We start from the raw sequence: 23,745 nt of genomic DNA on the forward strand, positions 1-23,745 counted from the left end.
TCAAAATCAGAATCCGTAACATTTTGGCAATGGCTAGAGCGGGGAACACGCGCAGTAATCGATCTTGTCCGTTTGACAATCCCCTCAATGCACCTGGAAAGTCCCTCCAAATGCTCACCGTGTTGCTGCATTGGAAAATTGAACCTGCTCTGTTGTTGTTTTCTGGCTCTGAGAATTTTGACAGCTCAGTTCCTTTTTTTTGTTCGTTCTTGTTTCCAGAGTGAATCGCACAGAATGGCAGCCGTCGCCGAGGACAATCCGCTCGCGTACCACATTCACGACTTTGTCGATACCTGCGTTGACACGTTGTTGACGTTTCGCGTCATTCGAGCGGCAGGCACGCTGTTCATCTGGGTCGGATCGTCGGCAGGAGGGGCAGACGACGGTGCTGCATTGGCTGAGCAGCAGGTTCCCCAGCAGCAGCGCAAGCAGGCGCCAGTCTACTTTACCGATCTATCAGTGGCCATGCCAGCACGAGCATCACACGCGAGCACAGGGCCAGCGACCTCAACACTGAGCGTCGAGCCACAGGTTTGGCTTTTGTGACTTGTTTCACGCTCGCCTCCCACACAGCTGTGGCGTCGTCATGCATCACCCTGCACCCCAGGGGGTTGCAGTGTCACGCCTACTGCTATTGATAGAGAAAGTTGGTGCTGCGGCGAAATTCCTCACTTCCATTGCTTTGCTCAACGTTGTAGTCAACACCAATCCCTCCGGCAGTCGCCCACCTCCTGGGCTCCGGAACGTCCTCTGCTTCGGAGGCTATGGCTGGGCGGTTGGGTAAGTCTGCGAAATGGGCACTTTTGACAAGCAACCACCGTATCTCTCACTGCATTGCCGCTGTTCTTTTTCGAATGATTTGTGAGCAGCGCTCAAAACCAAAAAGCAAGTGTTTGTGAGTTTGAGTCTGCCGTCGTCCAGCGGTGCCTCGACTTCCATGTTTATCGAGCGACGCATTGTCGAAGAGATGAAGCAACGACCCGAGCAATTCTGAGAGTAGATTCGCCAATAAAATCCAAAATGCAGTCCTGATCACACTCCGCAGCCCAGGGTACCATGATTTTCACAGTACCAACCGCGGATCTGAACAAATGGTGGCAACATCCGTCACAATGCACAACTCGGGGTGAAAGGTTTTGGTGTTGTTTTTACAAGAATGACACCGAGCAAAAAAACGGATTTTTGAAGCATCACTGTCGTTAATCGATGGACTTTGCACGAACCATTGCGAAAGTTTTACTGCTGGGTGTTCTTGAGGAACTCTGCAAAGACACAGGAAGGGAGGCAGAGTCGAAGGGATGGGGGTGAGAATCGTGTCAAACTCCAAACAAACGAGCAAAACACTCGCCAATCCAACAAGCTGTCAACAAACCACATACTGGCAGGGGTGGCCTTGCCGTTCTCATAGAGCGAGACACGGAGGTTGTGCTCCTCGCGCTTGAGGGCCTTGGCCTGGGGAGCCTCCTTGAGTGCTCGGCGCAGGTAGCGGGCAGCGAGGTTGGAGTACTCGAGGTAGCTGATTTTTATTGATATGGTTTGTTGGACGAGTCAGCAACATCAACCAAAACGAGCACAACGAGGCAGCAGTAGTAGAGTGGAGTGGAAGAAGGGGAAACGAGGAGGGGGATCAAAAGTCACTGCTGCTGTTCTCCGTCCGTCTCCCCGATGCATCCGTCCCCGTCCGTGCAATGATGATGATAGGACAGACGGCACAAAACCCAATGCGATGGTGGTGGTGCGGATGGACGAACAAGGCGCCTGTTCCGCACAATGAGCACAATGGAAAGCCGGAGTGAATGCGATCTTGCTTTTTTTTTTTTTTTTTTTTTTTTTTTGGTTCTTGGCGCTCGGATTCCGCGTCGTTGTTGCCCCAGTCTCAAACGGAGGCAGATGCAACTCAACAGAGCAACGTGGAGGGAATGAAGAGAAGGGGGAAGAGGGAGAGCGAGGGTTAGAAGGGGGAGAGCGATGGGGGAACTCAAAAGGGGGAAAAAAACAAAAAAACATGGGGCGTACTTGAGACCAGCAGCTCGCCAGAAGGATCCCTTGCTCATTGTGTGTGTGAATGGAAAAACGAAGACTGGAGAATCAGGAAAAAAAAATGGTGAAAAGGTCTCTTAGATGAGTGTGAGGAAGCTGTTTGAGAATTTTGTGAGCTTTGTTTGTTGGAAAAGCGATCGCGTTGTGGCGATTTTCCAAAGTCTCTGAAATCAAACAACAGCCACCAGGCGATTACAGCAAGTTACATTGATCTGAAAATGTACGTCGTAAGGGCTGCAAGCCGTCGTGCTGACGAAGCGGCACAGAAGTGCTTGGATGGATGGATGGATTGCTCAGAAGAATCCAAACTCGGCGTTTTTTTGTTTTTTTTTTGAGCGGGCACCTCCTTCTCCTCCTCCCCTTTGTCCTCTCTTGATCACTCACCTACTAGACAGACCCTCTCATTGCATTCCGCTGAATGCAGCAACCCTGTAGATAAGTCCACCTCACTGAACACAAACCTCAGTCCAAGTCTTTACAACCGAAAACCTTCCCCCCCCCCTTGATTGAATGGCACCCACCCGCACAACCAAGGACGTGGCCAGCAGTGCCAAGGACAAGCCCATTGAGGATGTGCCTGCCTCTTCGGCATCGGCATCGGGCAGCGGCGCCGACGGAGCGAACGACTTGACTGTGCCTGCGCCGCTCGTTTCGGCGACGGCGCACCTGCCCAAGTCGGTGATTGTGCATCCGCTGGTGCTGCTGAGCGCCGTCGACCACTTCTACCGCGTGTCCAAGGACTCACGCAAGCGCGTTGTCGGCATCCTGCTCGGCCAGCGCACCGGCGACACGATCGACGTCTCGAACAGCTTTGCAGGTAACAGAAGAACAACCGAACGCGACGACCACCACTCACGATGCTGCTGCTACGAATGCGATTGCGCGTTCTCTGGCCAACGTGTTTCGTCGGATTCAACGTGCCCTCGCTGCTCTGTTGGGCGCTTTGTTTCGGGAGGCACAGAAAACGCAAGCCAGCCGAATGGCCCAAAAAAAAAAAAAAAAATTGAGATCGAGAAAAAAAAAAAGAAAAGAGTTCTCGAAACGCAACGCAGCGCACCGCAGCACAACTCAACAACGGATGACTCGACTGCGTTGTTTTGGGCATTGTGTGTGAAGATGCTAAGCGACTCTGAGAAAACAGTCCATCGAAAGGAGGGAGGAAAGGAGAGCATCAGAAAACCAGTGATTCAGAATCTGCTGTTGGGTCATCATCTTACGCTCAATTGTGTGTGTTTGTGTGTTGAAATTCAGTGCCATTCGAGGAGGACGAGCGCGATCCGAGTGTGTGGTTTTGCGATCACAACTTTATCGAGTCCATGCATCACATGTACAAGCGCATTGCTGGTAAGCCGCGAGACTGTGACATTTGTGTTTTTGTACTGGAGATGGTTGATTGACGTTGTATGAACCTGTTCCACTGTTTGTTGCTGTGACTGCAGCCAAGGAACACATTGTCGGATGGTATCACACGGGGCCAAAGCTTCGGACAAACGATCTGGCCATCAACGAGCTGCTCCAGCGGTTTGTGCCCCATCCCCTGCTTGTGATTATCGACGTCGAGCCAAAGGAGCTCGGCTTGCCAACGTCGGCGTACATGACGGTGGAGGAAATCCACAGCGACGGCTCGCCAACGTCCAAGACCTTTGAGCACATTGCCAGCGAAATCCAGGCCGAGGAGGCCGAGGAGGTCGGCGTGGAGCACTTGCTACGCGACGTCAAGAGCTCGACGGCAGGCACGTTGTCCGAGCGCATCACAAACCAGCTCGCATCGCTGCGCAGCTTGTTGTCGCACCTCAGCGACATTCACGGCTATCTGGACAAGGTGGCCACGGGAGCACTGCCCATGAACCACCAAATCACCTACCAATTGCAAGACATTTTCAACCTGCTGCCCAACGTCACCGTGGACGAGCTCGTCTCGGCCATCTCGGTCGAAACCAACGACCAAATGCTTGTTGTCTACGTCTCGTCGCTCGTTCGCGCCATTATCGCCCTGCACAATCTGATCAGCAACAAGCTCGCAAATCGCGACGCTGAAAAGAAGACCGAGCAGTCCATTGCACGATCTCTCGAGGACACCATTTCTAGCGGCGGCAAGACAAAAGACGGCCCAACTGCCAAGGCATAAAGGCAGCAAAAGTCAAGTGCCAAGAAAAAACAAGGGCGTGCAAAAAATGACTCACAGAACGGACAAGGAGAATTGCTCAGTTTGTTTTGTTTTGTTTGTTTGTTTTTGTTCTTGTGTGTCGAGTGTTGTTTCTGTTTTCAATGTAGTATGGTTTTCTTTGCTTGTTTTCAAATTTGGTATTCTCTTCCAAATCCAATCCAAATCACTCTTAGTTTTTTTTCTCTTTCTTTCTTCTTCTTTGTAATTTCTTGCAATGAGCACAGCGTTAGCATCCAAACGTCGCTTTGACGCCGTGGATGCATCGCCGCCGTCGTCGCCTTCGGGCTCGGCGGGTGGCTTTGGTGTCGCCTCGCATTACCAGCACAACAGCTCGCCCACGTTGGGACGGCGCCTGGGCATGATGACGGCAGCGGCGACGACGATGCCCGCGGCGCTGCCATATGGGATCGATGACGTGTCGTCGTCCATGCTTGGCCACAGCCTGCCCCACACTTCCACACACATGCCACAAGGGCCACTGGGCGGCGGCATGGCGCTGACATCCTCGGCCTCGTCGTTGGCCATGGCGTCAGCAGCAGCTTCGCCGCTCTTCCGCCAAGCCAGCTCGCAGTACCTCTCCTCCTCATCCTCCCCTGCCGCCGCCGGCCAAGCACCCCACCAGCAGCTCTCCAAGCGGTCACGGCAGATGGACGGGAGCAACAACGGCCCCGTCTCGCCCATGTTTGCCTCCATGCAGCTCATCTCGCGGCGGTCGCACGACTCTGCCTTTGCCTCCTCCACCTCCAGCGGTACGTCTGTTCTTTTTCACAGAGTTGCTGGTTTTACTATTGTTCTATTGCTCGGAATTGAATTTTCCACCACTCCGTCTCTCTTTTGCTCTCTTTGAACTTGAGCGGTTTTACGATTCGTTTTCAAAACCAAAAAAAAAAAAAAAAAAAAAAACTTCGAGAGAAAAACGGCTTTTTTTTTTTTTTTTTTTTTTTTTTTTTTTTTTTTTTTTTTTTTTTTTTTTTTTTTCGTGGGGTTGCTCTTTATTCACTTTCATTGGATTTTTTTGACTGGTTGTCGTTGTTTCCATCCTTCTCTGCGAGTCCTGTTGGCACACTTTGCATGCTGTTTGTTTGTCGATTGCGAATGAGCACGCACTATGATCGGGATGGTGGGGTGTCGTTCGAGATGAGCGGCTTTCGTCGCTTCTGGTCGGTCATCAGGTTGGAAGTGTTCGCTGCCGCCGCCGCCGCCTTGACAAAGCAAAATGGTTGCTTGGGATATGGTTTGAAGAAGGGCGAGAAAAAAAAACCAAACAGGCGGACGGCATTGCGCTGTCGTCGAGCTCAACCCTGAAACTGTTTCACATTTCACCTTCACGCTCTGATCAACGTCCTGACGCGTGAAACTCACAAACAACCATTGTGTACACCTTTTTTTTTGTTGTTGTTGTTGTTTGTTGCTCCAGACCCAGTGGACAAATATATCGCCGGCTCAAAGCGGGTGCGGAATCACATTCAGGAAGACGCGTCCGTCATGCGTCCGCCACCAGAAGAGGAGCAGCAGTACTTTACACTTAGCGAGGTTAAATCTATTCTTGAGCGGGCGCTCGAGGATCGCGAGAATCAACTTCGAGCTGAATACGACATTACATTGCAGCAAAAGCTGAGTGGTACGTTCGCTAGTTGTTGGCACGGATGTGCTTGCTTTCCCCGTAAACCTTGGCACTCACTCTGCGTTGCTTTGCCATGCAGAGCAATTCAATTCGTTTTCAAAGTTCAACGAGGACCACATTCATCGGCAACTCAAAGAGTCGACTTGGTCTTGTGAGTTTGTTTTGACTTTTTTTGTGTGTGTGTTTGTGTTGTTGTGCTCCCGTCAATGTATGTCTGCAGCTCCAGTGCTCATGTCTCTTCCACTTGCTGTGTCAAATTTTCACAGACATGTCGTAAAATGGTTGGAGCGAACGTATCTACCGCGCCTGCAGGTCGTTTCGCTTTGATTCTCTGTTGTTTGGTTGAACTGCTTTTTCGATCTCGTTGCTCTTCCCCCGTTTTTTTTTTCGGGCGGGGGGGGGGGCAACTCGTTTTCAATCTCCATTTTGTATCCATGAAGCACATACAATGAATTCGAACGCTCTCGCACAACGTCGGCTGAAATTACAAATAACTTTGGACAACTTTGATCGTCAAAAATGCTGCCGTTGTTGGCATTGTGTGTATGTGTGTGTGCGTGTGTGTCGACTTTTCTCTCATTTTCACATGTACCAAGACGTAGTTCAATCAGACCAGTGCACACATCACGAAAGAATCAATGTTCATTGTCAACCACGATCTCAATTGCCGTCCGAAGTTATGCTGGCATACGTCACAGCACCAACAGCCGGTGCTCCGCCGTTTCCAAGGACATCGTAAGTGTTCTCCTGCTGCTCATCAGAATGGTGCGGCGCTTCATACTGCGACGCCATCGTGACCTTCTCAGAGTCAAGGTCGCTGCCGCTGGCGAGCCCAGGGGCATTGAGCGTATCATAGACGCCATCCATTTCAGCGCCATGATCGAGCAGCGGGTTGGCAAAGAGCATCGTGGACTGCGGGGCGGGGGCTTCGGCGTTCGGCGCAGGTTTGCTGCGACGGCGACGAACGACAAGAAGCAGGATGAGCAAAAGAAGCAACAGCAGGACGACACCGCCGCCAGCACCGCCAGCAATCGCTCCGATGGGCAAGGAATCATTGGGGACGGGCGCGCAAACATGATCAGCCTTGCTTGCATAGTCGATCGGGCAGGAGGCGACGCATCGGGCGCCAAACTTGAAGTGCGCGCAGGAAACGCATTCCGTGTCCGCTGGGCCAGTGCAGCCGCCTTGACATTCAACGTGGCACGAGTATTGCGGGGTTTGAGTGGCTGACGCTGACGCTTCGGAGGCCACAGAGGCAGAAGCTGAGGCACGGGACGCTTCCGACGCTTCCGACGCAGCTGATTCTGATGATGCCGAGGCGATCGATGCAGACGATGCTGAGGCAATCGATTCTGACGATGCTGAGGCGATCGATGCAGACGATGCTGAGGCAATCGATTCTGACGATTCTGAGGCGATTGACGCAGATGATGCTGAGGCGATTGACGCAGACGATTCTGAGGCGATCGATTCTGACGATGCCGAGGCAATCGATTCTGACGATGCTGAAGCGATTGACGCAGACGATTCTGAGGCGATTGACGCAGACGATGCTGAGGCGACCGATTCTGACGATGCTGAGGCGATCGATTCTGACGATGCCGAAGCGATCGATTTGGAAGATGCTGAGGCGATTGATGCAGACGACGCGGAAGCAAGCGAGGCAGAGACTGTGGAGGCGACAGATGCAACAGTGGCTGAGGCTGTGGAAGCGGCAGAAGCAATTGAGGCAACGCTTGCAGACACGGTGGTTGCAATCGAAGCAGAGCTTCGGGAAGCAACCGACGCTCGCGTGGCCATGCTGGCAGCCGAGCTGACGGACGGCAGCGCCAAGGGCAAGTCAGGAGCTGCGAACATGATGGTGGACAGGATCGAAGCCATCAACTTGTCGCGCTCGTCTCGCGAGTTGATCGTTTCAAAAGGGAAGGCAAGCAAGAAGGAAGCATAATATCCTGCCGTGCTGCGTGAGCTGACACCAGCGACATTCGTCCCAGACGAAGGGCCGTAGTACAGCGCCGCTGTTCCTGTGCCTGCTGTGCCGATCTGATCCGGCGAGCTGACAGCGTATGGGTTCCCCAGTGCCACAATGCTGTTGAAGGCCACAGTGCCGCTCATGGTGAATCCAGCGTTCGGGCGAACAACGAAAGTGTTTGCATTGGCGTTGACAAAGGTGGACTTGAGTTGACTGTTGAGGAAGGTGAGGCTGGTACTGCCCGCAGCACTAAGGCCAGCAGCGACATTCGAGCCACTGACGAAAAGCGAGCGAGGGCTTGCAGAGGAGGCACCTGCAATCCACGAGTTGATGGCGGTTTGCGCAACAGCAGGGAAGACATTGATGTTGGCGGCCGTATCACCCGACGCCCAGACAACCGCCTTGTACGCGGCGAGGTTGTTGGTAACCCATTGGGACTCAGAAAAGATGTCTGCAGATGCAGAATCAAACGAGTAACCGGCTCCAGCAATCGACAGGGCGTGCTCGACCACATACTCCCGCGTGTACCGACCCTCGATGTTGGTAGAAGTGTGCACAAAGCCTTCGACAAAGCAGTCGACGATGACAATTGGCGGACGAGTGACACCAACAGCAGGGTCGGTCACGCGCGCCGCTGCCGTCCATTTGGTCAACGCTTCGCCTCCTGCATTGAGACCGGCAACCTTGAAAAAGTAGACTTGCCCGACTGTCAAAGATGTAACGTCGTAGCACAAGCTGTTAAGGTACGTAAAAGCGGCGACGATGACTCCATCATCCCATCCGCGTCCATCGGTAGACCGGTAAATCTTGAACGCGGTCGCAGCGTCAGTGGACTCTTGGGTGTCGTCAGGTTGGCGCCAGCAGACTCGAACCACGTTGCCGCCTTGGTTGATGGTGTGCAGGTAGTTGACAGGGAGCGGAATGATGGTGGCGGTCGATGAAAAGTACTTGGCAATGCCCTTGTAGTATGCGCGCCCGAGCTGTTTGATGGAGGAAGAAGATTCGTGTGAGATTCCATGCGCCAGCTCATGAAAGCAAAGACCACAGCGTACGTACATTCTCGCGACCCGCTTCGGACTGAGCCAGTAGCATGTCTACATTGTTGGAGGCGTAATAAGGAATGGCCATCATGGTGGGCATTCGTGAGGACGAATCAAGCGGCGCCCATTGATGAAGGTTGTTGGCTTTGTCTAAAAGACCCGTTGAAACTGCGGCCGCATGAATGACGTCGCGGAAGCTATCCGAAGCGGCCTGCAATGAGGAGTTGTAGATCGCCGTACTGGTGATGCCCGTGTATGACGAGGTACGACCCTATCGAGCAAAATCATTAATCAAAGAGTACCGCGAAAAGCACACATTCCGTTTCATGCACTTACGTTGCTGTAGCTGAAATCCTGGGTGCCACGAGTTGCGGAGTCGCTAGTAGCGGTGCTCACAAGGTAGAAAAGCGCCCAATTTTGCCAGTTGGCAGTTTCCAGATCGCCTTGAATCATCTGCTTGCTGAAATCAGCCATCGCTGTTGCCGAGCTCGTGCTGACAGTGTAGTTCATGTAGGTCAAAAAGCTGGACGTGCCGTAGTGGAAGCGAGGATAGCCGCCAAGGGAACCGCAACCGACGCGAACTGCATCCACAATGACATATCTGCCAGCGTCGACGGCAAAGTCAAGCTTGTTGGAAACTTCGACGCGAAAGCCTGTCTTGGTAAAGTAGTAGCGACCGGCATACATCCACTGCCTGCTGTACATGTTTTGATTCATGTACAGGGTAGTTGTGCCACCAGAATGGAAGATTCGAATGAGCGTGCGAGAGGCACGGTTTTGGCCGTCGCCCAAACCACGAATGTACACGGGATAGTACCCATCGGCGGCAAGGGTGGTCACGAAAGCTGCGACGGCTGTTTCTGCATTCAGGTTGCCAAATACGTACGAGTGGTAACCGAGGAACCCAACGCCGTAGGAAGTCCATCCACCAGTTTTGATGCAGTTGGCAGATTGATCGTCCAGAATCTGCTCGTCGGACGTGCCAAACCAGCGCTCGCGTGTCATGAACACGGTTGCACCCGCGTTGGCGAGGTACTCTTGAGTGTAACGAATCATGATCTCGTTATGATAGACATCGGGCAGCTGGGAATTGAGCCCCATGTTGTATTCGTAAGCATTTGAGATGGAGTTTCGTCCACCGTCAGGCGCCAACACGACACTGCGACCAGCAAGTTGCGGACGGGTGGTCTTGGCCGCGTTCATCCAGGGCGTCGGCAGACCGTGGATGTCTGCCAATGCGCTTTGAGGAGCGCAGCAAGCCAGGAGAAGCAGGGCGACAACAATCCAACGAGGCTCCAGATTCGCCATTTTTGGACCTGGTTATCCTGTTCAAGTCAGGTCAGCAAAAACTGAAAAAGAAAAACAAAAACAAAATTAGCAGACGAAATACAATGTGTCACACGCAAATCATGCGATGAGTATTTGGTCTTTCGATCGACAGACTCAGGCACACACTCATGCACTGACACGCACACACACACACACTTACACGCACACACACATACACACACACACTCACACACTCACACACACACACTCATTCACTGATATTGCGGTCGCTCACCCATCGCGAAAAGGCGCTTTGAGAATGGAAGCAGTGATTTGGATTTTGTCTGGTGAGCGTTTTTTGTGTCAGCTCATCTACCGGCTCTTTTTGTTTTCGCCCCATTCGAGGGTCGCTCCATAGCCAAACAAGCTTGTGTCTTTACTTGTCGTATGACACAAGGGAACTGCGTGCGATACAATCATGCGAGGGCCTCGGCGTGGCATCCAAGCAAATCAAGGATGCAAAACGCACACGGGAACAACAACAAAATGAAGCAGATGTTGTTGTTTTCACCCGCCATCTACACTTTTCTCTCTCTCTCTCTCGCTCTCTCTCTCTCTCTTTCGTGCGCCCTTGCTCGTGTCATTCAATGTGCTTTTGGTTTGGTGCATGGCAAGGGCAAGTGCGCGATGCACATGCTCAAGCACCGATGTGTCAAACCGCATCAACAAAGCAAACAACAAACACAAAACAAAAAGCGCACACGAGAACAAAAACAGCAAGTTGTTTGTTTGTTTGCTTCCGTTTTGTTTTTGCCTGATGAGCTCTCACACAAAGTGCAAGGCTAGCTTTGTCATGCCCCAGTTGATCTCAAGAGTTTCGGGTTGCATGTTGAGATGGGGTCGAGGCGTGGAGTTTGATGTTACCGTTGCTTCAAATTGATTGAAAACGAAACAAAAGAGAAAAAACAAAAAGGGCACCTCAACAAAAGGATTCACCAAAAGAAGAAACCACAGAAGAAACCACAGAAGAAACCACAGAGGAAAAGAAGAAGAAGAAGGAAAAAAAAAAAAGAACAAGGAGAAGAAGAAGAAAAAAAAAAGAAAAAGCAAGAGTGGCACGCTCAAGCCTTCATCCACTTTCCAAAAATCGCAAATTCACAAGAGAGTCAAAGTACTGACGCGGCTTTTATTGACAAAGTGGCTTCCAACACTGCTATGCCCCGATTTGCTTTTGCAACCGCACGTGCGCAATTCGATCCAGTGCGCGCCTTCGAAGGAACATGGTTACTGCCGCTGCCATGCCAAACAGAAGGTTGAAGGTCTGAGAAAGGCAGCACAGACTGTGAGTTCAACCGTGCGAACGCTGTCCAACTACGCACACGCTGGCTGCGCTTACAAAGAACTTGTAAAACGCTCGACGTTCTGGCACCAGGGATCGCGGACAACTGTTGAACTCGCAGGGGATGTGAGCGGGAAACTTGTCTGACAAGTCCATGAGCAATGTATGTATGTACCTTTGGTAAACGGTCGCCGGAGGATTATCCGCAAGCGAGCACTCCAGCTGTTGCTTGTTCCCCCACGGAACACAGTAAGGTTTGAGCCTCTGTCAACAACGCCAAGAGCGAGATGAGTCGGACAAGTTTGTGTGCAGCGAAAAACACCTTCTGCAAATCTTGGAGGGGACAAAACAGTTACCGCCTCGAATCGTGCGCACTCTTCGCATTCACCGACGACCTTGCAGTTCGATGCCGTGAAGAGCGACTCTGCTGCTGGTGGAGAGCTTTCGTGGTCGGACGGACCGCCACGTCGGCCGCCGGTCGCGTGAGCTTGATCCGCCGCGCCGTCGCCGTCTGCACTTTGCGGCTTGTGAGTAGCAACGCCATTATTGTGTCTTCGCCTTGATGCTGGTGGTTGCAGCAGTGGTTGCTCTGCATCAGCCAGCAGCGCTCGGACTGAGTTTCGGTCATCATTGTGGCTGGACAGTGTTGATGGCGCGTGCTCGTTCTGCAGCTGCTGCAGCACCCTACGACCTGCGTGATGACTGTGTACTGCGTTGTGTGGTGGTGGTGGCGGCGGCGCAGCAAGTGCAGTGGACGCAACGGCTGTCAGCAGCGCCACGACGACCACAATCGCAATCTGAGCCATCTGAGCGATCTGAGCTGTCTGAGCTGTCGGAGCCGTTTGAGGAAATTGGCGCCGTCGTGCCCTAGTTTGACTCTGTTGCATTGGATGCTGCTGGTCTTGTAATTGAAATTGAACAACAACAGAATAAAAAAAAAAAAAAAAAGACTGAGAGTTCAGTTTGCATTGAAATCCGACGTAAATGATTCCAGTTATTCTCAGTCTGTTATGACTACTTGTTGATTTCGTCCATCATGGTCGGCAGTGCGCGGCTGCAGGCGGTTGGCATCGCGCTCGCCAAGCTCAAGGCTCAATACGAGGACTTTTTCCTGCAGAACGCTGCTGCAGTCCAGCAAGCCGAGTCGCTCCTGCGCTCCCTCAGCTACTTTGTCCCAGGTACTACTCCACTACCAGATGGATTCATTGCATTGGAGGTTGGGGGGGGGGGGTTTGGGTGAAGTGAGTGAGATTGAGCACTTCCGCTTGCAATCCCGCTCACACACGCTCACTCACTTCGCTTTTGGTCTCGTTTCGTTGGGTAGCCAAGTTCAAGAGCGCAGACGAGCTCGGCGAGCTCCTCTATGCGCTGGTCTCGCTGCTGGGGCTCCACAACGACGCCATTCTGCGCCGTCGGCTTGTTTCAAGTCCAGAGTTTTACGCATCGCAGAAGGTGCTGCGACGCTCGGCCGCCTACGAGCGCATCGCGACATGGCTCGGAGTCGTCAAGCAGGTGGAGACGTTCGTTGAGCTCGCAGCGCGCAGAACAGGTGGCGCCAAGCTGCGATGGACGGTGATTTGGGTGATCGAGTTGGCAAAGTCAGTCGTGCACCTTCTCAGACATTCTGAGACAATTTTGATAGTGCGGCAAATTCCATGTAGGAAGGCAAGTGTACTCACTTTTGGTGTTGGTGTGGGGCTCGCCAGATTTATACTGCGCGCGGCATTGTTGTTCCGGTCCAAGTGCGACTCGGGCTTGCTCGTCAATCCGCCATTGCCGCCAATCCAACGAGAGAAAGCCACCGCGCTGTTGGCCAAGTTACAAGAGCAGCAGTCGGATTCGGACGTGCAGGAGTCGGACGCATCACCACCTGCGTCGGTGTTTTCCACGCCAAAGCGCGAGATTGCACCGCCATCCGTGGATTCCATCTTGTTCAATGCGCGATCCATGCATGAGCGTCGACAACAGCAGCCTGGAAATCTTGCCTCCGAGGAAGCCCGAGAACGACTGCAACAAAATCTCGTACCAGTGCCCGGCGCCCCGTATGGCACAACCCCACGATTTCAACGGCGACTCACCCGTCCGCCGTCACACGCAGAAGAGCTTCGTACACCTCTTTCGCGGCGGCAAATGCAAGGCGAACTGCTCCACATGGCCCGCCCGCTTGTATTTTGTGAGAAGGAAGTGTTTTCTCAAAGTGTTTTTGCCTTTGGTGCTAATCTCACGTGTCGTTGCGTCTTGTTTTTGTTTCTTGCAGTACTTGTTGCGCGCTTTGCTGGCCACAAGAGCTGGTCCGCATGGGGATCTGCGCTCGCAACAGACATTGCGAGTAAAATTCTCTCGGGCGATTCGCGCGATATGCACGAGGAAGAGCGAGGAGAACTCTCTCGTCGCTCCGGCCTGCTCGTGTACTATTTGATGCGTTCGCCAATTTACGACCGATTCACGAGGTATGGCAAAACAAACAAACAAACAAACAAACAAACAAACAATAAATACCAGCATTTATTGCGTTTGGCTGTCGTTCGTGCTTTGCTGATGCTGCTGATTTGTGGAATAGATCGATCGTCATCTCCGCCGTTAACAAGCTCGGCCGTCTCTTCCCGTTGCTGGGAGGCCTGACTGCTGGTAAGCACCGTCTCGCGTTGGGATTCAACGTGTTTATTCACTCCACGATGTTGATTTCGTGTCTTCTAACTCTGTTTCCAACCTTGGCGTGCTCAGAATCGGTGACAGACTATCTAGAGTTGTGGCAAGACACATACTTTGATATCTGGGAATCTTAAGTTCTGCAAAGTAATAATAAAACGGTAAAATTCGAACACCGTGAATCGAGCCGATTCTTCATTTCCTCCAAGGTTCAATCGACTTGCTTGTTCGTTTCACACAAAAGTACTATGCAAGTCCATTTCTCTCGCTATTTTTGCTCAGTGACTCTGTGACTATGAGCATGAATACCGAGCACGGATTTGGAAAGAGTCGGATCGCTTGGAGTTTTTGTGTCTCCAAGCTCCTTACACCCATGTCCATGCGCCCGCTCCTTTCTCCGTGGTTTTTGAGTATTTTGATGCTTTTCCACTCTCTCCTCCCAATAAACTTAATACAAAAAAAACACAGTAGTTACGTTCGAATTCGACAAAACAGAGAGCGGAAAAGCGCGTCCAACCTTTCCGGCGGTCGGTTTTGAAATTTGAACGACCTACTTTCATCCGGTGCTTCTCTGTCACGGACTGCTGATAGATCTAGTACAAGGTTGTGCGTCTCTCTTCCAGTGCATTATTGTTGCCAAGCCATTGGTACAGTACTGGAAAGATTGAGTTGTGAATTAATCTCTTTTGAATTTGCAAATTTCACTTTGAAACAAATACGACTAAAGGAGAGGTTGGGGTTGATCTGCAAGCGCAACTATCTTCTGCACCTCGAGCAACGTTGTAGGGCTCTGCTCGAGCAGCTGGGAGAGTAGACCGTCTTGATCACGCAACAGGTGACGCTTCAGAGCCCGAGCTGCATATGTCGAAGCGGCGTTGCTGTTTAGATCAAGCTGCTGCTGCAGGACTTTCGTACCGCCGACCTCCAGCGAAACGGCAAGCAAGCCGAGACCGAGAAAGTCGGCTTGCGGAGTGGCGACCTTCGTCGAGCGCGCAATGTCGTAAAAATGGTTTGGCCACATCTCCCACGCGTTGTGTTCGACGCGATCGAGCCATGGTTGGAGCTCCTGAGCAGCTGCGACAGTCACCGGCGCCGCCAAGAGTGCTGCTTGCACATGCGCGCGCGTCACAGCTGGAAGGAAGCAAGCAAGCCCAAAATCGATCAACGCAATCGAGTGAGGTGGCAACTTAACGGCGCCTTCCGGCGGCGGTTCGAGGGCGCCTTTGGGTGGTGAGGCCGGTGGCGTCGACGGTAATTTTGGCTCAATGACGAGCAAGTTTCCACGATGAATATCGCCGTGCACCACTCCTTGCTCATGAATCCATCGAAGCGTGTCGCAAACTTGAGACGCAAAGCTTGCTGCATGTGGTTGGTGCTGTTTCCAGTCAACACTCTCGCCAAGAATGAAGCCCGTGACCAACGCCAGCCCAGGCATTCCATTAAAATCGGCAGTGCAGAGAGCTAAGAGCTCGGGAATGCGATGAGCTGAAGCCGCCATTCGGTCACGGTTGAGGAGGGCTAGCGCCATGCCCGCCCGCGCGAGCTGTTCTGTGAGCGCCATGCCGATTGCGGGGGCAAACTTGACCACAACATCGCTGAATTCCGCGCTCGCGTTCAGGCTGAGCTTGCCGGTGAACATGAAATAGCGATGAACCTCCTGCGCATCGAGCAGAGGTTGCGGCCCCGTTGCCTGAGCAATGTACAGTATGACACGAACAGAAAAAGACGTTGAGACAAGAGTTGCACAAGCAGCGCACGATACACCAAACCGAACTTTACCAAATTGAGAACAAGGGAGTTGGCCTGCCCTCCATCGGTGGAGGTACCATAGCCGGCTCCAGGGTCGTGTTGTGTGGTTGCATCATTGCCGGGTGGGGCCTGTCCGCTGGGTGGGTGGCTGTCCGCCGGGTGGGGCTCCGCCGGGTGGGGGCCCTGGAGGACTCTGAAACTTGAAATTGTACCTCCAATCAAAATCGCCGACGAATGATCGCTCCGACATGTCGTTGATGATGGCAGTTCTCAAGAGGAATAGAACTGCTCGGGCTGGTTCAGTATGACAAAAAGTGATCGCAGGTTGAATGAGCTTGCCATCCAGCTTCAGATCGACTCGGACGACGTAGACAATGCTGCCGACCCAAGCCATGCCGTACAGAGTTGCTGGCCACGATTGAACACTGGCCGGAATCTGCGCGTCGTTGAACGTCAGATAAAAGTAAAGCAGATAACTTGCGAGTTGCAGACAAGCTTGATGAACCAGATCATGCTTTTTGCCTTCGACCATGAACAGGCTGTGAGTGCCAAGAATGGCAATGGATGTGGACACACGGGAGCCAGTTTTAGATGAGCCCTTCACACTTGACGACAGGGATGAGGCAGAGCGTGCCGTGGATCCGACAGGCGGCGTTGCGTTGCGTGTGGATGAGCCAATGGTAGAGGCAGCGCTAGCGGTAGTAGTAGTCGAAACAGGCGCTGGTCCATTGGCCCGCAGACTTTTGGGAGTCGCAACGAGATCTGGAGCGAACGACCCTGCAGCGGTGACATTAAAGTCGACCTGTGCACCAACCAGATCACATACTTGCCGGCAGAAAGCGGCGATGAACTCATGCATGTCCTCTTCCTTCACTGCCGAATCGATCATCGATAACAACCGTCGAAGCTCAGAATCATGCGGGCTCAAGTCTGGCATGGAAAAGTTCAGCACGCGTCGCTGATCTCCTTTCATCTGCGAAACAAGGCGTGAAGCAAGCTTTGCATTTGTTGTCGATCCGAGCAAGGACACTACCAAAGAGCGTACAGTCACACGGAATTTCAGCCAAGTTGTCGCGTTCAAATGAGTACGGTACGTCAAACAACCGCTCGCTTACAAGTGCAAACATGGTGGTAAATGCCAGCTTCGACTTCTCGGTCCTTCTTCGCAATCACCGCGTTCTTGTCTGCAATCGCCTGGTCGACCGCCGCCTTCTTATCTGCAATCGCCTGGTCGACCGCCGCCTTCTTCTCCGCAATCGCCGCCTGCTTCTCCGCAATTGCCGCGTTCTTCTCCGCAATCGCCTGGTGGACCTCCGCGTTCTTGCCTGCAATCGCCTGGTCGACCGCCGCCTTCTTGTCTGCAATCGCCTGGTCGACCGCCGCCTTCGCTTTTTCCTTCGCAGCCTGCTTCTCCGCAATTGCCGTATTCTTGTCCGCAATCGCTGTGTTCATCGCTGTGATCAGCGCTGTTTGCAAAGGGTCGAGGGTTAAGGCTTGCATCTTGGCCTGCAGTTCCGCCATCTCGAAACAAAAATGAAGACTGGTTTCACCAGATTTGGACAGCGAAAACAAAATGTGCCTTATTAAAGTCGCCTTCCACGGGCCGTGGTGGTCAATTTCAGAGCGCTGGGGGATGGGACTGCATTGGAGAGTGCCCGAGGTCTCGATTTCCCGCGTTTTACCGCTTGTACGGGGACGTTTTGCTCGTGATGCGTCTCGGCAGTCGCGCGCCAAAACCCACTTGGCCGCCCGTCTTTGGTTCCTGGGCAGCAGCCTCCCTTTCCCCGTGCTTCCGGTCCGGATTCGTCAGTGGGCCTGTCGTAAAGTCGCGTAGATGATGTGTTGGAATCATGACAGACGCACTCGGAGTCGCTCTGCTGATGCTGCAGCGTTCAGAAAGTCTGGATTCAAGAAAGCAAGTAGAAGCTGGTTGTGGAGGCGAACGCAGGTCGGCCTTTTCAACTTGTCTGTTCGCGCACCCACGATTCACCTTGCTCGTCTCATGCAATGTGGAGATTGAACCTTTGTGCAGGACGCTGGGAGGCGTTGGAATCGACGAAGTGGTTCCAACCCCCGCCAAAACGCCGCCAAATGCCGCCAACGCCGCCGCATGCCACCAACGCCGCTGCCACCTCCAGTGCAGTGCAGCTCCGCATTCGTTGCTGTCCAGTCATTCCCGAACCCCTGGAAGAGGCTGAAGCATGCCTGTTGATCGATCGAAAATGAGGTTTTTGCTGCAACACTGCCAAATTTCCATACAGTTTGCACTTGGTTTTTTCCCTCCAGCAGCCCAAACAGTGCAGATGCTGCCTCAACTACTCAATTGTGCAACATACACTTCAATGTTGAAACAAGAGGCTGGAAAGCAGTCGGATCGTGTTCACCAATTGCGACGATTGTCCTCGTTTGATTCCTGCCACCAACGTTTGCTCTCCCCTCCCCCCTCCCAATTTCGAGGATTGTCTTCCCCATCCTGAAAGCGTCGATTTGATTTGATTCTGGGTTTCCTTGTTTGATCCATTCATTGCTCAGTTCTCTTTGTCTTTGCTTTGGTAAGGGGTTTTTTTTTTTTTTTTTTTAATCTTTGTCTTGAAACGGTTTCATTTTTTTTCTTTTTTGGTCACCACTTGTTCAGTCGATCGACTGTCAGTGGACGGCCATTCTGAATCTTCTCCACTTGATACAGCAAGCGTTGCAATGAAGATGGCGAATAGTGATTGGTCGCCGAGTGCGGCGGGGGTGTTCAGCGAGGGACGCGAGGGACAGCGATCTCACTTTTGAAAAAGGCACTCACTCTCACTCTCACTCAACACTCCGTCGTCCATGACTGACTGATACAGGCCGAGCGCATGTCTCACTACCGAGCACCTCCTTCGGCGTACTATGGCGGCAGTGGCAGTGGCAGTGGCGGTCCAGCCATGCCGCCGTCGCAAGCAGGTCCTGCTGCTCCAACGCTCTCGTCCATTGCGGCAGCGTCGTCAGGCAACTACTACCGTGCAGACGGGGGCGGTGCTGTCGGATCCGACCGCGCTTATGGTGCTCCTGTTGGCAGCGGAGCAGTCGCGTCGTACGCTCCGGGATACCCTTCCAACAACGCCCCTCAGCAACCCGCGCTGACCGATCTGTACGGCGGCGGCGGCGGCGCGCGTGGTGGTGCCAGTGGCTACGGAGCACAGCCAGCAACCAACTCTGCTTCTGGTGGATATGGCAGCGCCAGTGTCGCGTCTGGTGCGCAGTACGGTGTGATTGGCTCCGGTCTGTACGGCGGCGGTGGCTCGACAGCCGGCGGCCCTGCCTCAACCTCTGCTGCAGGCTCCTCGTCCTCCTCGTTCTTTTCGGCACCTCCGTCTTCCATTCCACGCTACGGCTCGTACGGTAGCCAGGGACAGCAAGCGCAGGCACCCCCGAGCCAACCGCCGCAGACAGCGACCTACCCGGCTCCCGTCATCTCTGCCGGCTACAACTCTCAATCTCAGGCCCCATCTGTCGGTGGCTATAGTGGATACAATGCAAACGCCGCCCCAGCGTCGTCCACCCCTTCGCAGTCCAGCTGGAGCAATCCGTCCATCCCCAACGCTGCGTCGTACGGAAACTCTGCTCCTGTCAGCTCGGCTGCACTGAACGCCGCGTTCGGTGGTGGCTATGCTAATCATGCACAGCAGCAGCAACAACAACCACAGTCGAGCTCCTACCTCAAGCCGGGTTACGGCGCTCCAAATGCATATGCCAATGACCAACAGGGCTATGCTGGGCCTGGCTATGCTTCTGCTGGACAACCGCAGCAGCCGCAGCAGCCGCCACAAGGCTACGGTTCGAACAACTATGCAGGTCAGGCTCAGAATGCCCAATCGCACTATTCTGGCCCGCAGTCTTCCTACCCGTCACAGCAGCAGCAGCAGCAGCAGCAGCATCAGCAACAGCAACAACAACCGCAACAGCAGTACCAGCCGTCGGGTGCTCCGTCCTATGGCGGCGGTGGATACGCTGCTCCAGGCGGAGAGCAGCGCTCTGGCTACGCCGATTCCCAGCAACGAGGAGGTCGTGGCAACTCTTCCAGCTATGCCCAGCCTGCTCCTCCCGCTCAACAAGTCAGCGGCTATGTCATGCCTGGCGGGTACGGACCGCAGGGAGGCAGCCGATACGACAGTCACCGCGATGGCAACGACAGCCGACGCGACGCGCAGCGCAGCGGCTACGACCAGCGTAGCGGCAGCGGTTATGACCAGCCGCAGCAGCGTGGTGGCTACGACCAGCCGCAGCAGCGCGGTGGCTACGAACCACAGCCGCCTCAGCAGCGCGGCGGTTACGATGCTCAGCGCGGTGGCTACGAACCCCAACAGCGCGGTGGCTACGAACCTCAGCCGCCTCAACAGCGCGGTGGCTATGATGCTCCGCGCGGTGGACCAGAGCCCCCGCGAGGTGGTGGCTATCGAGGAGGACCAGCGGGCTACGATCGGCGCGATGACGGGCCTCGCGACTTTGGTCGTCCCCGCTTTGATGATTTCGGTCGTCGGGATGACTTCCGTGGTGAGCCGCGCGACTTTGGTCGTAGCGGGTATGTCGGTCGCGATCGCGGTGGCCGTGACGATTTTGCACGTCCTGGGCGTCGTGATGAGCGTGACTTCCCTCGTGACTATTCTGACGGCCGCGACGGCCGACGTGAAGAGCGCCGCAGCGCTGGCGGGTGAGTTTCAGATCGACCAAGCTCTTTTTGGTTGTGTGTGTGTGTGCTAACTTGTGGACGTCTCATCACAACGCGTTTCTGTGCTTACTTGCTTTTCGCAGGCCGCGGTTTGACACGACCGCCTCTCGCACGCTCTTCCTTGGAAACCTGCCCTACTCTTTCAGCAAGAACGATGTGGAAGCGCTGTTTTCCAAGCCGCAAGAGATTGAGCTCATCACCATCAAGTTTGACGAGCGGACTGGTCATAACAAGGGCTTTGCGTTCGTGCGCATGCCTACCAGAGAGATTGCCGAGCAAACGCTTGCTTCCCTGCGTGACGTGACTGTTGGCGGTCGTCGTTTGCGCTTGGACTTCCATTACGAGCTGCCCGAAGACGCCGATCCATCGGCCTCTCGCTCCTCCGGTCGTCCGCGCTCTCGTTCCCGCTCTCGTTCCCGATCGCCTGCGCGAGGCGAACGCTCGAGGTCGCCTCCTCGACGTGAGCGCACATCGTCCAGTTCGACTGATCCCTCGGCATCCACTGCGCCGGCCACGTCTGGCTCGGACGCGAGCTCGAAAGGTGCCGCTGCTGTTGCTCATCCCGAAGGCCCAACAAGCACGGCACCACATTCAGATTCATTGACGGCTTGACACGGTGGAACCTAGCAACAAGGGGTGTGTGTGTGGGGGGGGGAATGGAAAGAAATGCAAGAGGGTTGAGGCTTTGGCGACTCTTGTTGCTGCGACGCGATTTGCTGTATTTCCAAGCTCCTTCAGTTCCTCGGTGATGAGTTTCCTTCGACCAACCATGCCATTCGTTGATTGTTGATGTTCGAGCCCCGATCCCGCGCGTGATTGGATTCTCGAGCCTCCGTTGAGCTGCTGAACTTTTTTTTTTTCCGTTGCTGTTGCTTTCTTTTTCTTTGTTTTTGTGTCGAGGCGTGTGTCATTTTTTTGTTGTGCGATTGGTGTTGACTTGCAGTTGATTCTATCGACGTCGATCTCCACGTTGAAAGTTGATATTCGATATTATTCTCTTTTTCGTTGATTTTTTCGTGTCGATGTTTTACCAGCCACTCGTGGTGTTGTTTGTTGTTTTCAAAATATTTAGTTTTGAATGGGACTGAGTCTGTTGAAAAATCGAGTTGAGTGGAATTTACAATCACACCTTCTGCGAGACCTCAAGACTCGGTGAGACAAAGAGGAACTGAACACTGATCGGTTTATCAAATTGCGCTTGGGTCCATACAGCAAACCTCATGCAATAAAATCTGTCAAAGCAATCAAATTTGCATTTTGAGGATGTCGTACAATGATGCCTGCGCGCACCAAGAGCTCGAGGTAGGGCGGGTAGTGGGTCGGAAGCACGCGAATGTACGGGTCGACGTACGAACTGGCAAATCGATTCAACAACTCCTGCAACCAACAAAGACACACACACACACACACACACACACACACACACACACACACACACACACACACACACACACACACACACACACACACACACACACACACACACACACACACACACACAAAGCAAACGCAATAGTGAAGGTGCCGCACAGCCAGCATACACACGCGAAATAAGCGCCTCGTACCTCCAATAGTTTGCGTAATGGGATAAACACGCGAGTGCGTTTGCGCAATCCGTCTCCGTTGGAAGTGTCCATGGCGTCGTTGTCGTCGTCGTACTCGTCGGCCTCCGTATCGTCCTGAGACAAGGGCGGGTAGTAGTCCGTCACAAAATCACCCAGAGCCTTCATGAGCTTCCTGCTGTATTCGTTCATAGCTTTTGACTTTCCCTCGAGTTCGGCAATGGCGCTGCGTTTTACGGAATGGTTGGCGAAATGCCGACAAAAGCCAATAGTTAGTAAACAGGCTCAATTACAACCCCCATCGCCCCATCTCAGTGTGTTTGCAGGGAAAACACTCATCCGTTCATACTTTGCTACTTCGGCGCCCTGATCCTCTCCATCGATTTGAAGAACTTTGTTTTGAAGCGCCTGGTTCATTTCTTGGTGTTGAGCGATCGCCTCTTGACAGCTGTTGGACGAGAAAAAGGGGAGGGGGTGAGGGTCGAGGTTCACAAACAAAAGTCAACGCACAAAAACAAACGACGCCGTGCATATGTCTGGGCCAGCGACATACCGGGCAATTTGCAAATCAAGCGACGCAGACTCGCTTTGCATGAAATCGATCGACTCGCGAAGCTGGATGACACTCCGTGCTACCGATTCAATCACCTGCTCCTTCAACACGGGCACCGGCATCGATTGAAACGTTTCTATCCATTTGTCAAGCAGATAGAGTCCAGTGAGGAGGGTTAACTGCACGCAAAGAGCACCCAAAAAAAAAATCCGCGAGTGTTTGAAAAACAAACAAAATGCTCGAACAAACCTTCAATTCCTCGTGACGAGATTCCTTCGAGCTCTGCGCGCATGCGGGCTACCTTGAGTTGACGCAGGATGGTTTTCTGTCCCATTTCGATTCACAACATGTCAGTATGCATCGAGAGCGAGCAAGCCAGATACAAGGCCAGTTGACATACATGATCCAGCTCTTTCGGAAAGTCTTGCAAGCTCCGCGGCTGCTTTTCAAACGCGCCGGCTGCCACTTCCGGCAATTGTGTGTGAATCTGTTCACCAAACATTCCATGTCGGTTGAGACCAGTGTGAACACCACCACTTGAATGATGATGATGATGATGATTTTTGGCGGGAACAAACAGTTTTCAAACTCTTTGGGGTTTGATTCGACCGCCATTGGAGCATTTGGAAGCGAACGAGTCGCCGCCTAATACCAAGCTCAATGAAGCGCATGCATACCTCAGCCAGGCCCGTCCAGAGCTGCTTGCTGTCGTCCTGCAGCAGTTGGAGTGCTTGAGCGCGATCCCGCTGCCTCGCTGCTTCTGCTGCTGCTGCTGCTCCTGCTCCTGCTCCTGGCGCTGCGGACGACATCCACGCGTCGCTGTCACTACTGCTGGGTTGGTTTGCCCATGGCAGCGGTCGGACGAGCGCGTCCATTGAAGCGGCAGTCATTCGCGCCACTGGCGCAGGGACTTGCAGCGCCGGTCCGCGCCCAATGCTCGCCAGCATGCTCTCGAGTCGCCGCGTTGTTTCTTCCATTGTCTTGGTGTTTTTTTTTGCAATGTCCCTGTCTGACTTGCGTTTGTTGACTTGAGTTTGTTGAGCGAGTGAAGCGACCTTGACTTGGAGTGAAAACAGAGA

General features: G+C 53.4%; 10 protein-coding genes across 10 annotated transcripts; 5 read left to right on the top strand and 5 right to left on the bottom strand.

The window, feature by feature from the left end:
• Positions 1 to 157: 157 nt before the first annotated feature.
• Positions 158 to 1,102, top strand: CAOG_01888 (hypothetical protein). Its single transcript, XM_004364699.2, has 3 exons — positions 158 to 531; positions 699 to 780; positions 870 to 1,102. The coding sequence occupies exons 1-3, from the start codon at positions 235 to 237 to the stop codon at positions 992 to 994; spliced, it is 504 nt and encodes a 167-aa protein (XP_004364756.1). The 5' UTR covers positions 158 to 234; the 3' UTR covers positions 995 to 1,102.
• Positions 1,103 to 1,121: 19 nt separating this feature from the next.
• Positions 1,122 to 2,441, bottom strand: CAOG_01889 (hypothetical protein). Its single transcript, XM_004364700.2, has 4 exons — positions 2,425 to 2,441; positions 2,017 to 2,080; positions 1,380 to 1,516; positions 1,122 to 1,262 (listed from the first exon to the last, which is right to left on the bottom strand). Exons 2-4 carry the CDS (start codon positions 2,052 to 2,054, stop codon positions 1,237 to 1,239), a joined length of 201 nt encoding a protein of 66 aa, XP_004364757.1. The 5' UTR covers positions 2,055 to 2,080; positions 2,425 to 2,441; the 3' UTR covers positions 1,122 to 1,236.
• Positions 2,442 to 2,512: 71 nt separating this feature from the next.
• On the top strand, positions 2,513 to 4,320 carry CAOG_01890 (proteasome 26S non-ATPase subunit 7). Its single transcript, XM_004364701.2, has 3 exons — positions 2,513 to 2,857; positions 3,292 to 3,384; positions 3,480 to 4,320. Exons 1-3 carry the CDS (start codon positions 2,551 to 2,553, stop codon positions 4,166 to 4,168), a joined length of 1,089 nt encoding a protein of 362 aa, XP_004364758.1. The 5' UTR covers positions 2,513 to 2,550; the 3' UTR covers positions 4,169 to 4,320.
• A 59-nt stretch (positions 4,321 to 4,379) lies between these two features.
• Positions 4,380 to 6,333, top strand: CAOG_01891 (hypothetical protein). The gene is made up of 4 exons (XM_004364702.2): positions 4,380 to 4,956; positions 5,625 to 5,828; positions 5,911 to 5,982; positions 6,098 to 6,333. Exons 1-4 carry the CDS (start codon positions 4,422 to 4,424, stop codon positions 6,106 to 6,108), a joined length of 822 nt encoding a protein of 273 aa, XP_004364759.1. The 5' UTR covers positions 4,380 to 4,421; the 3' UTR covers positions 6,109 to 6,333.
• Positions 6,334 to 6,448: 115 nt separating this feature from the next.
• On the bottom strand, positions 6,449 to 9,944 carry CAOG_01892 (hypothetical protein; the record flags this gene model as incomplete). Its single annotated transcript, XM_004364703.2, has 3 exons — positions 6,449 to 8,783; positions 8,860 to 9,114; positions 9,180 to 9,944. 3 exons carry the CDS (start codon positions 9,942 to 9,944, stop codon positions 6,492 to 6,494), a joined length of 3,312 nt encoding a protein of 1,103 aa, XP_004364760.1. The 3' UTR covers positions 6,449 to 6,491.
• A 1,334-nt stretch (positions 9,945 to 11,278) lies between these two features.
• Positions 11,279 to 12,401, bottom strand: CAOG_01893 (hypothetical protein). Its single transcript, XM_004364704.2, has 4 exons — positions 11,808 to 12,401; positions 11,627 to 11,715; positions 11,509 to 11,557; positions 11,279 to 11,433 (listed from the first exon to the last, which is right to left on the bottom strand). The coding sequence occupies exons 1-4, from the start codon at positions 12,336 to 12,338 to the stop codon at positions 11,326 to 11,328; spliced, it is 777 nt and encodes a 258-aa protein (XP_004364761.2). The 5' UTR covers positions 12,339 to 12,401; the 3' UTR covers positions 11,279 to 11,325.
• A 61-nt stretch (positions 12,402 to 12,462) lies between these two features.
• Positions 12,463 to 14,366, top strand: CAOG_01894 (hypothetical protein). The gene is made up of 6 exons (XM_004364705.2): positions 12,463 to 12,629; positions 12,776 to 13,049; positions 13,158 to 13,624; positions 13,709 to 13,901; positions 14,012 to 14,079; positions 14,176 to 14,366. The coding sequence occupies exons 1-6, from the start codon at positions 12,488 to 12,490 to the stop codon at positions 14,235 to 14,237; spliced, it is 1,206 nt and encodes a 401-aa protein (XP_004364762.1). The 5' UTR covers positions 12,463 to 12,487; the 3' UTR covers positions 14,238 to 14,366.
• A 400-nt stretch (positions 14,367 to 14,766) lies between these two features.
• Positions 14,767 to 17,376, bottom strand: CAOG_01895 (hypothetical protein). The gene is made up of 6 exons (XM_004364706.2): positions 17,254 to 17,376; positions 17,077 to 17,112; positions 16,965 to 17,043; positions 16,251 to 16,878; positions 15,880 to 16,042; positions 14,767 to 15,790 (listed from the first exon to the last, which is right to left on the bottom strand). The coding sequence occupies exons 1-6, from the start codon at positions 17,368 to 17,370 to the stop codon at positions 14,822 to 14,824; spliced, it is 1,992 nt and encodes a 663-aa protein (XP_004364763.2). The 5' UTR covers positions 17,371 to 17,376; the 3' UTR covers positions 14,767 to 14,821.
• A 564-nt stretch (positions 17,377 to 17,940) lies between these two features.
• Positions 17,941 to 21,635, top strand: CAOG_01896 (hypothetical protein; the record flags this gene model as incomplete). The annotated part of the gene is made up of 3 exons (XM_004364707.2): positions 17,941 to 17,991; positions 18,690 to 20,533; positions 20,635 to 21,635. 3 exons carry the CDS (start codon positions 17,941 to 17,943, stop codon positions 21,161 to 21,163), a joined length of 2,424 nt encoding a protein of 807 aa, XP_004364764.1. The 3' UTR covers positions 21,164 to 21,635.
• Positions 21,636 to 21,661: 26 nt separating this feature from the next.
• On the bottom strand, positions 21,662 to 23,733 carry CAOG_01897 (hypothetical protein). Its single transcript, XM_004364708.2, has 7 exons — positions 23,344 to 23,733; positions 23,067 to 23,153; positions 22,916 to 22,991; positions 22,667 to 22,802; positions 22,463 to 22,561; positions 22,117 to 22,339; positions 21,662 to 21,928 (listed from the first exon to the last, which is right to left on the bottom strand). Exons 1-7 carry the CDS (start codon positions 23,641 to 23,643, stop codon positions 21,770 to 21,772), a joined length of 1,080 nt encoding a protein of 359 aa, XP_004364765.2. The 5' UTR covers positions 23,644 to 23,733; the 3' UTR covers positions 21,662 to 21,769.
• Positions 23,734 to 23,745: the final 12 nt, after the last annotated feature.

The sequence above is a fragment of the Capsaspora owczarzaki genome, assembly GCF_000151315.2.
Source record: "Capsaspora owczarzaki ATCC 30864 unplaced genomic scaffold supercont2.2, whole genome shotgun sequence".
Lineage (NCBI taxonomy): Eukaryota > Filasterea > Ministeriida > Capsasporidae > Capsaspora > Capsaspora owczarzaki.

Excerpts from the sequence above, each read along its gene's own strand:
- CAOG_01889 (XM_004364700.2), bottom strand. The coding sequence starts at position 2,054 with ATGAGCAAGGGATCCTTCTGGCGAGCTGCTGGTCTCAA. Across the intron at positions 1,517-2,016 it reads TGGCGAGCTGCTGGTCTCAA|CTACCTCGAGTACTCCAACC; the intron begins GTACGCCCCATG and ends AATAAAAATCAG. Across the intron at positions 1,263-1,379 it reads CGGCAAGGCCACCCCTGCCA|AGTTCCTCAAGAACACCCAG; the intron begins GTATGTGGTTTG and ends GTGTCTTTGCAG.
- CAOG_01895 (XM_004364706.2), bottom strand. The coding sequence starts at position 17,370 with ATGGCGGAACTGCAGGCCAAGATGCAAGCCTTAACCCTCGACCCTTTG. Across the intron at positions 17,113-17,253 it reads CGGCAATTGCGGAGAAGCAG|GCGGCGATTGCGGAGAAGAA; the intron begins GCTGCGAAGGAA and ends GCGGAGAAGCAG. Across the intron at positions 16,879-16,964 it reads TTACCACCATGTTTGCACTT|TGTCCTTGCTCGGATCGACA; the intron begins GTAAGCGAGCGG and ends GCTCTTTGGTAG.
- CAOG_01888 (XM_004364699.2), top strand. The coding sequence starts at position 235 with ATGGCAGCCGTCGCCGAGGACAATCCGCTCGCGTACCACATTCACGAC. Across the intron at positions 532-698 it reads CACTGAGCGTCGAGCCACAG|TCAACACCAATCCCTCCGGC; the intron begins GTTTGGCTTTTG and ends TCAACGTTGTAG. Across the intron at positions 781-869 it reads GGCTATGGCTGGGCGGTTGG|CGCTCAAAACCAAAAAGCAA; the intron begins GTAAGTCTGCGA and ends ATTTGTGAGCAG.
- CAOG_01891 (XM_004364702.2), top strand. The coding sequence starts at position 4,422 with ATGAGCACAGCGTTAGCATCCAAACGTCGCTTTGACGCCGTGGATGCA. Across the intron at positions 4,957-5,624 it reads TGCCTCCTCCACCTCCAGCG|ACCCAGTGGACAAATATATC; the intron begins GTACGTCTGTTC and ends TTGTTGCTCCAG. Across the intron at positions 5,829-5,910 it reads ATTGCAGCAAAAGCTGAGTG|AGCAATTCAATTCGTTTTCA; the intron begins GTACGTTCGCTA and ends TTTGCCATGCAG.
- CAOG_01894 (XM_004364705.2), top strand. The coding sequence starts at position 12,488 with ATGGTCGGCAGTGCGCGGCTGCAGGCGGTTGGCATCGCGCTCGCCAAG. Across the intron at positions 13,050-13,157 it reads TGGGTGATCGAGTTGGCAAA|ATTTATACTGCGCGCGGCAT; the intron begins GTCAGTCGTGCA and ends GGGGCTCGCCAG. Across the intron at positions 13,902-14,011 it reads ATTTACGACCGATTCACGAG|ATCGATCGTCATCTCCGCCG; the intron begins GTATGGCAAAAC and ends TTTGTGGAATAG.
- CAOG_01897 (XM_004364708.2), bottom strand. The coding sequence starts at position 23,643 with ATGGAAGAAACAACGCGGCGACTCGAGAGCATGCTGGCGAGCATTGGG. Across the intron at positions 22,992-23,066 it reads TTCCGAAAGAGCTGGATCAT|AAAACCATCCTGCGTCAACT; the intron begins GTATGTCAACTG and ends GAAATGGGACAG. Across the intron at positions 22,340-22,462 it reads CAGGGCGCCGAAGTAGCAAA|CGCCATTGCCGAACTCGAGG; the intron begins GTATGAACGGAT and ends CGTAAAACGCAG.
- CAOG_01893 (XM_004364704.2), bottom strand. The coding sequence starts at position 12,338 with ATGCAACAGAGTCAAACTAGGGCACGACGGCGCCAATTTCCTCAAACG. Across the intron at positions 11,716-11,807 it reads AGTGCGCACGATTCGAGGCG|AGGCTCAAACCTTACTGTGT; the intron begins GTAACTGTTTTG and ends CGTTGTTGACAG. Across the intron at positions 11,434-11,508 it reads GAGCGTTTTACAAGTTCTTT|ACCTTCAACCTTCTGTTTGG; the intron begins GTAAGCGCAGCC and ends TGCCTTTCTCAG.
- CAOG_01890 (XM_004364701.2), top strand. The coding sequence starts at position 2,551 with ATGGCACCCACCCGCACAACCAAGGACGTGGCCAGCAGTGCCAAGGAC. Across the intron at positions 2,858-3,291 it reads CGTCTCGAACAGCTTTGCAG|TGCCATTCGAGGAGGACGAG; the intron begins GTAACAGAAGAA and ends GTTGAAATTCAG. Across the intron at positions 3,385-3,479 it reads CATGTACAAGCGCATTGCTG|CCAAGGAACACATTGTCGGA; the intron begins GTAAGCCGCGAG and ends CTGTGACTGCAG.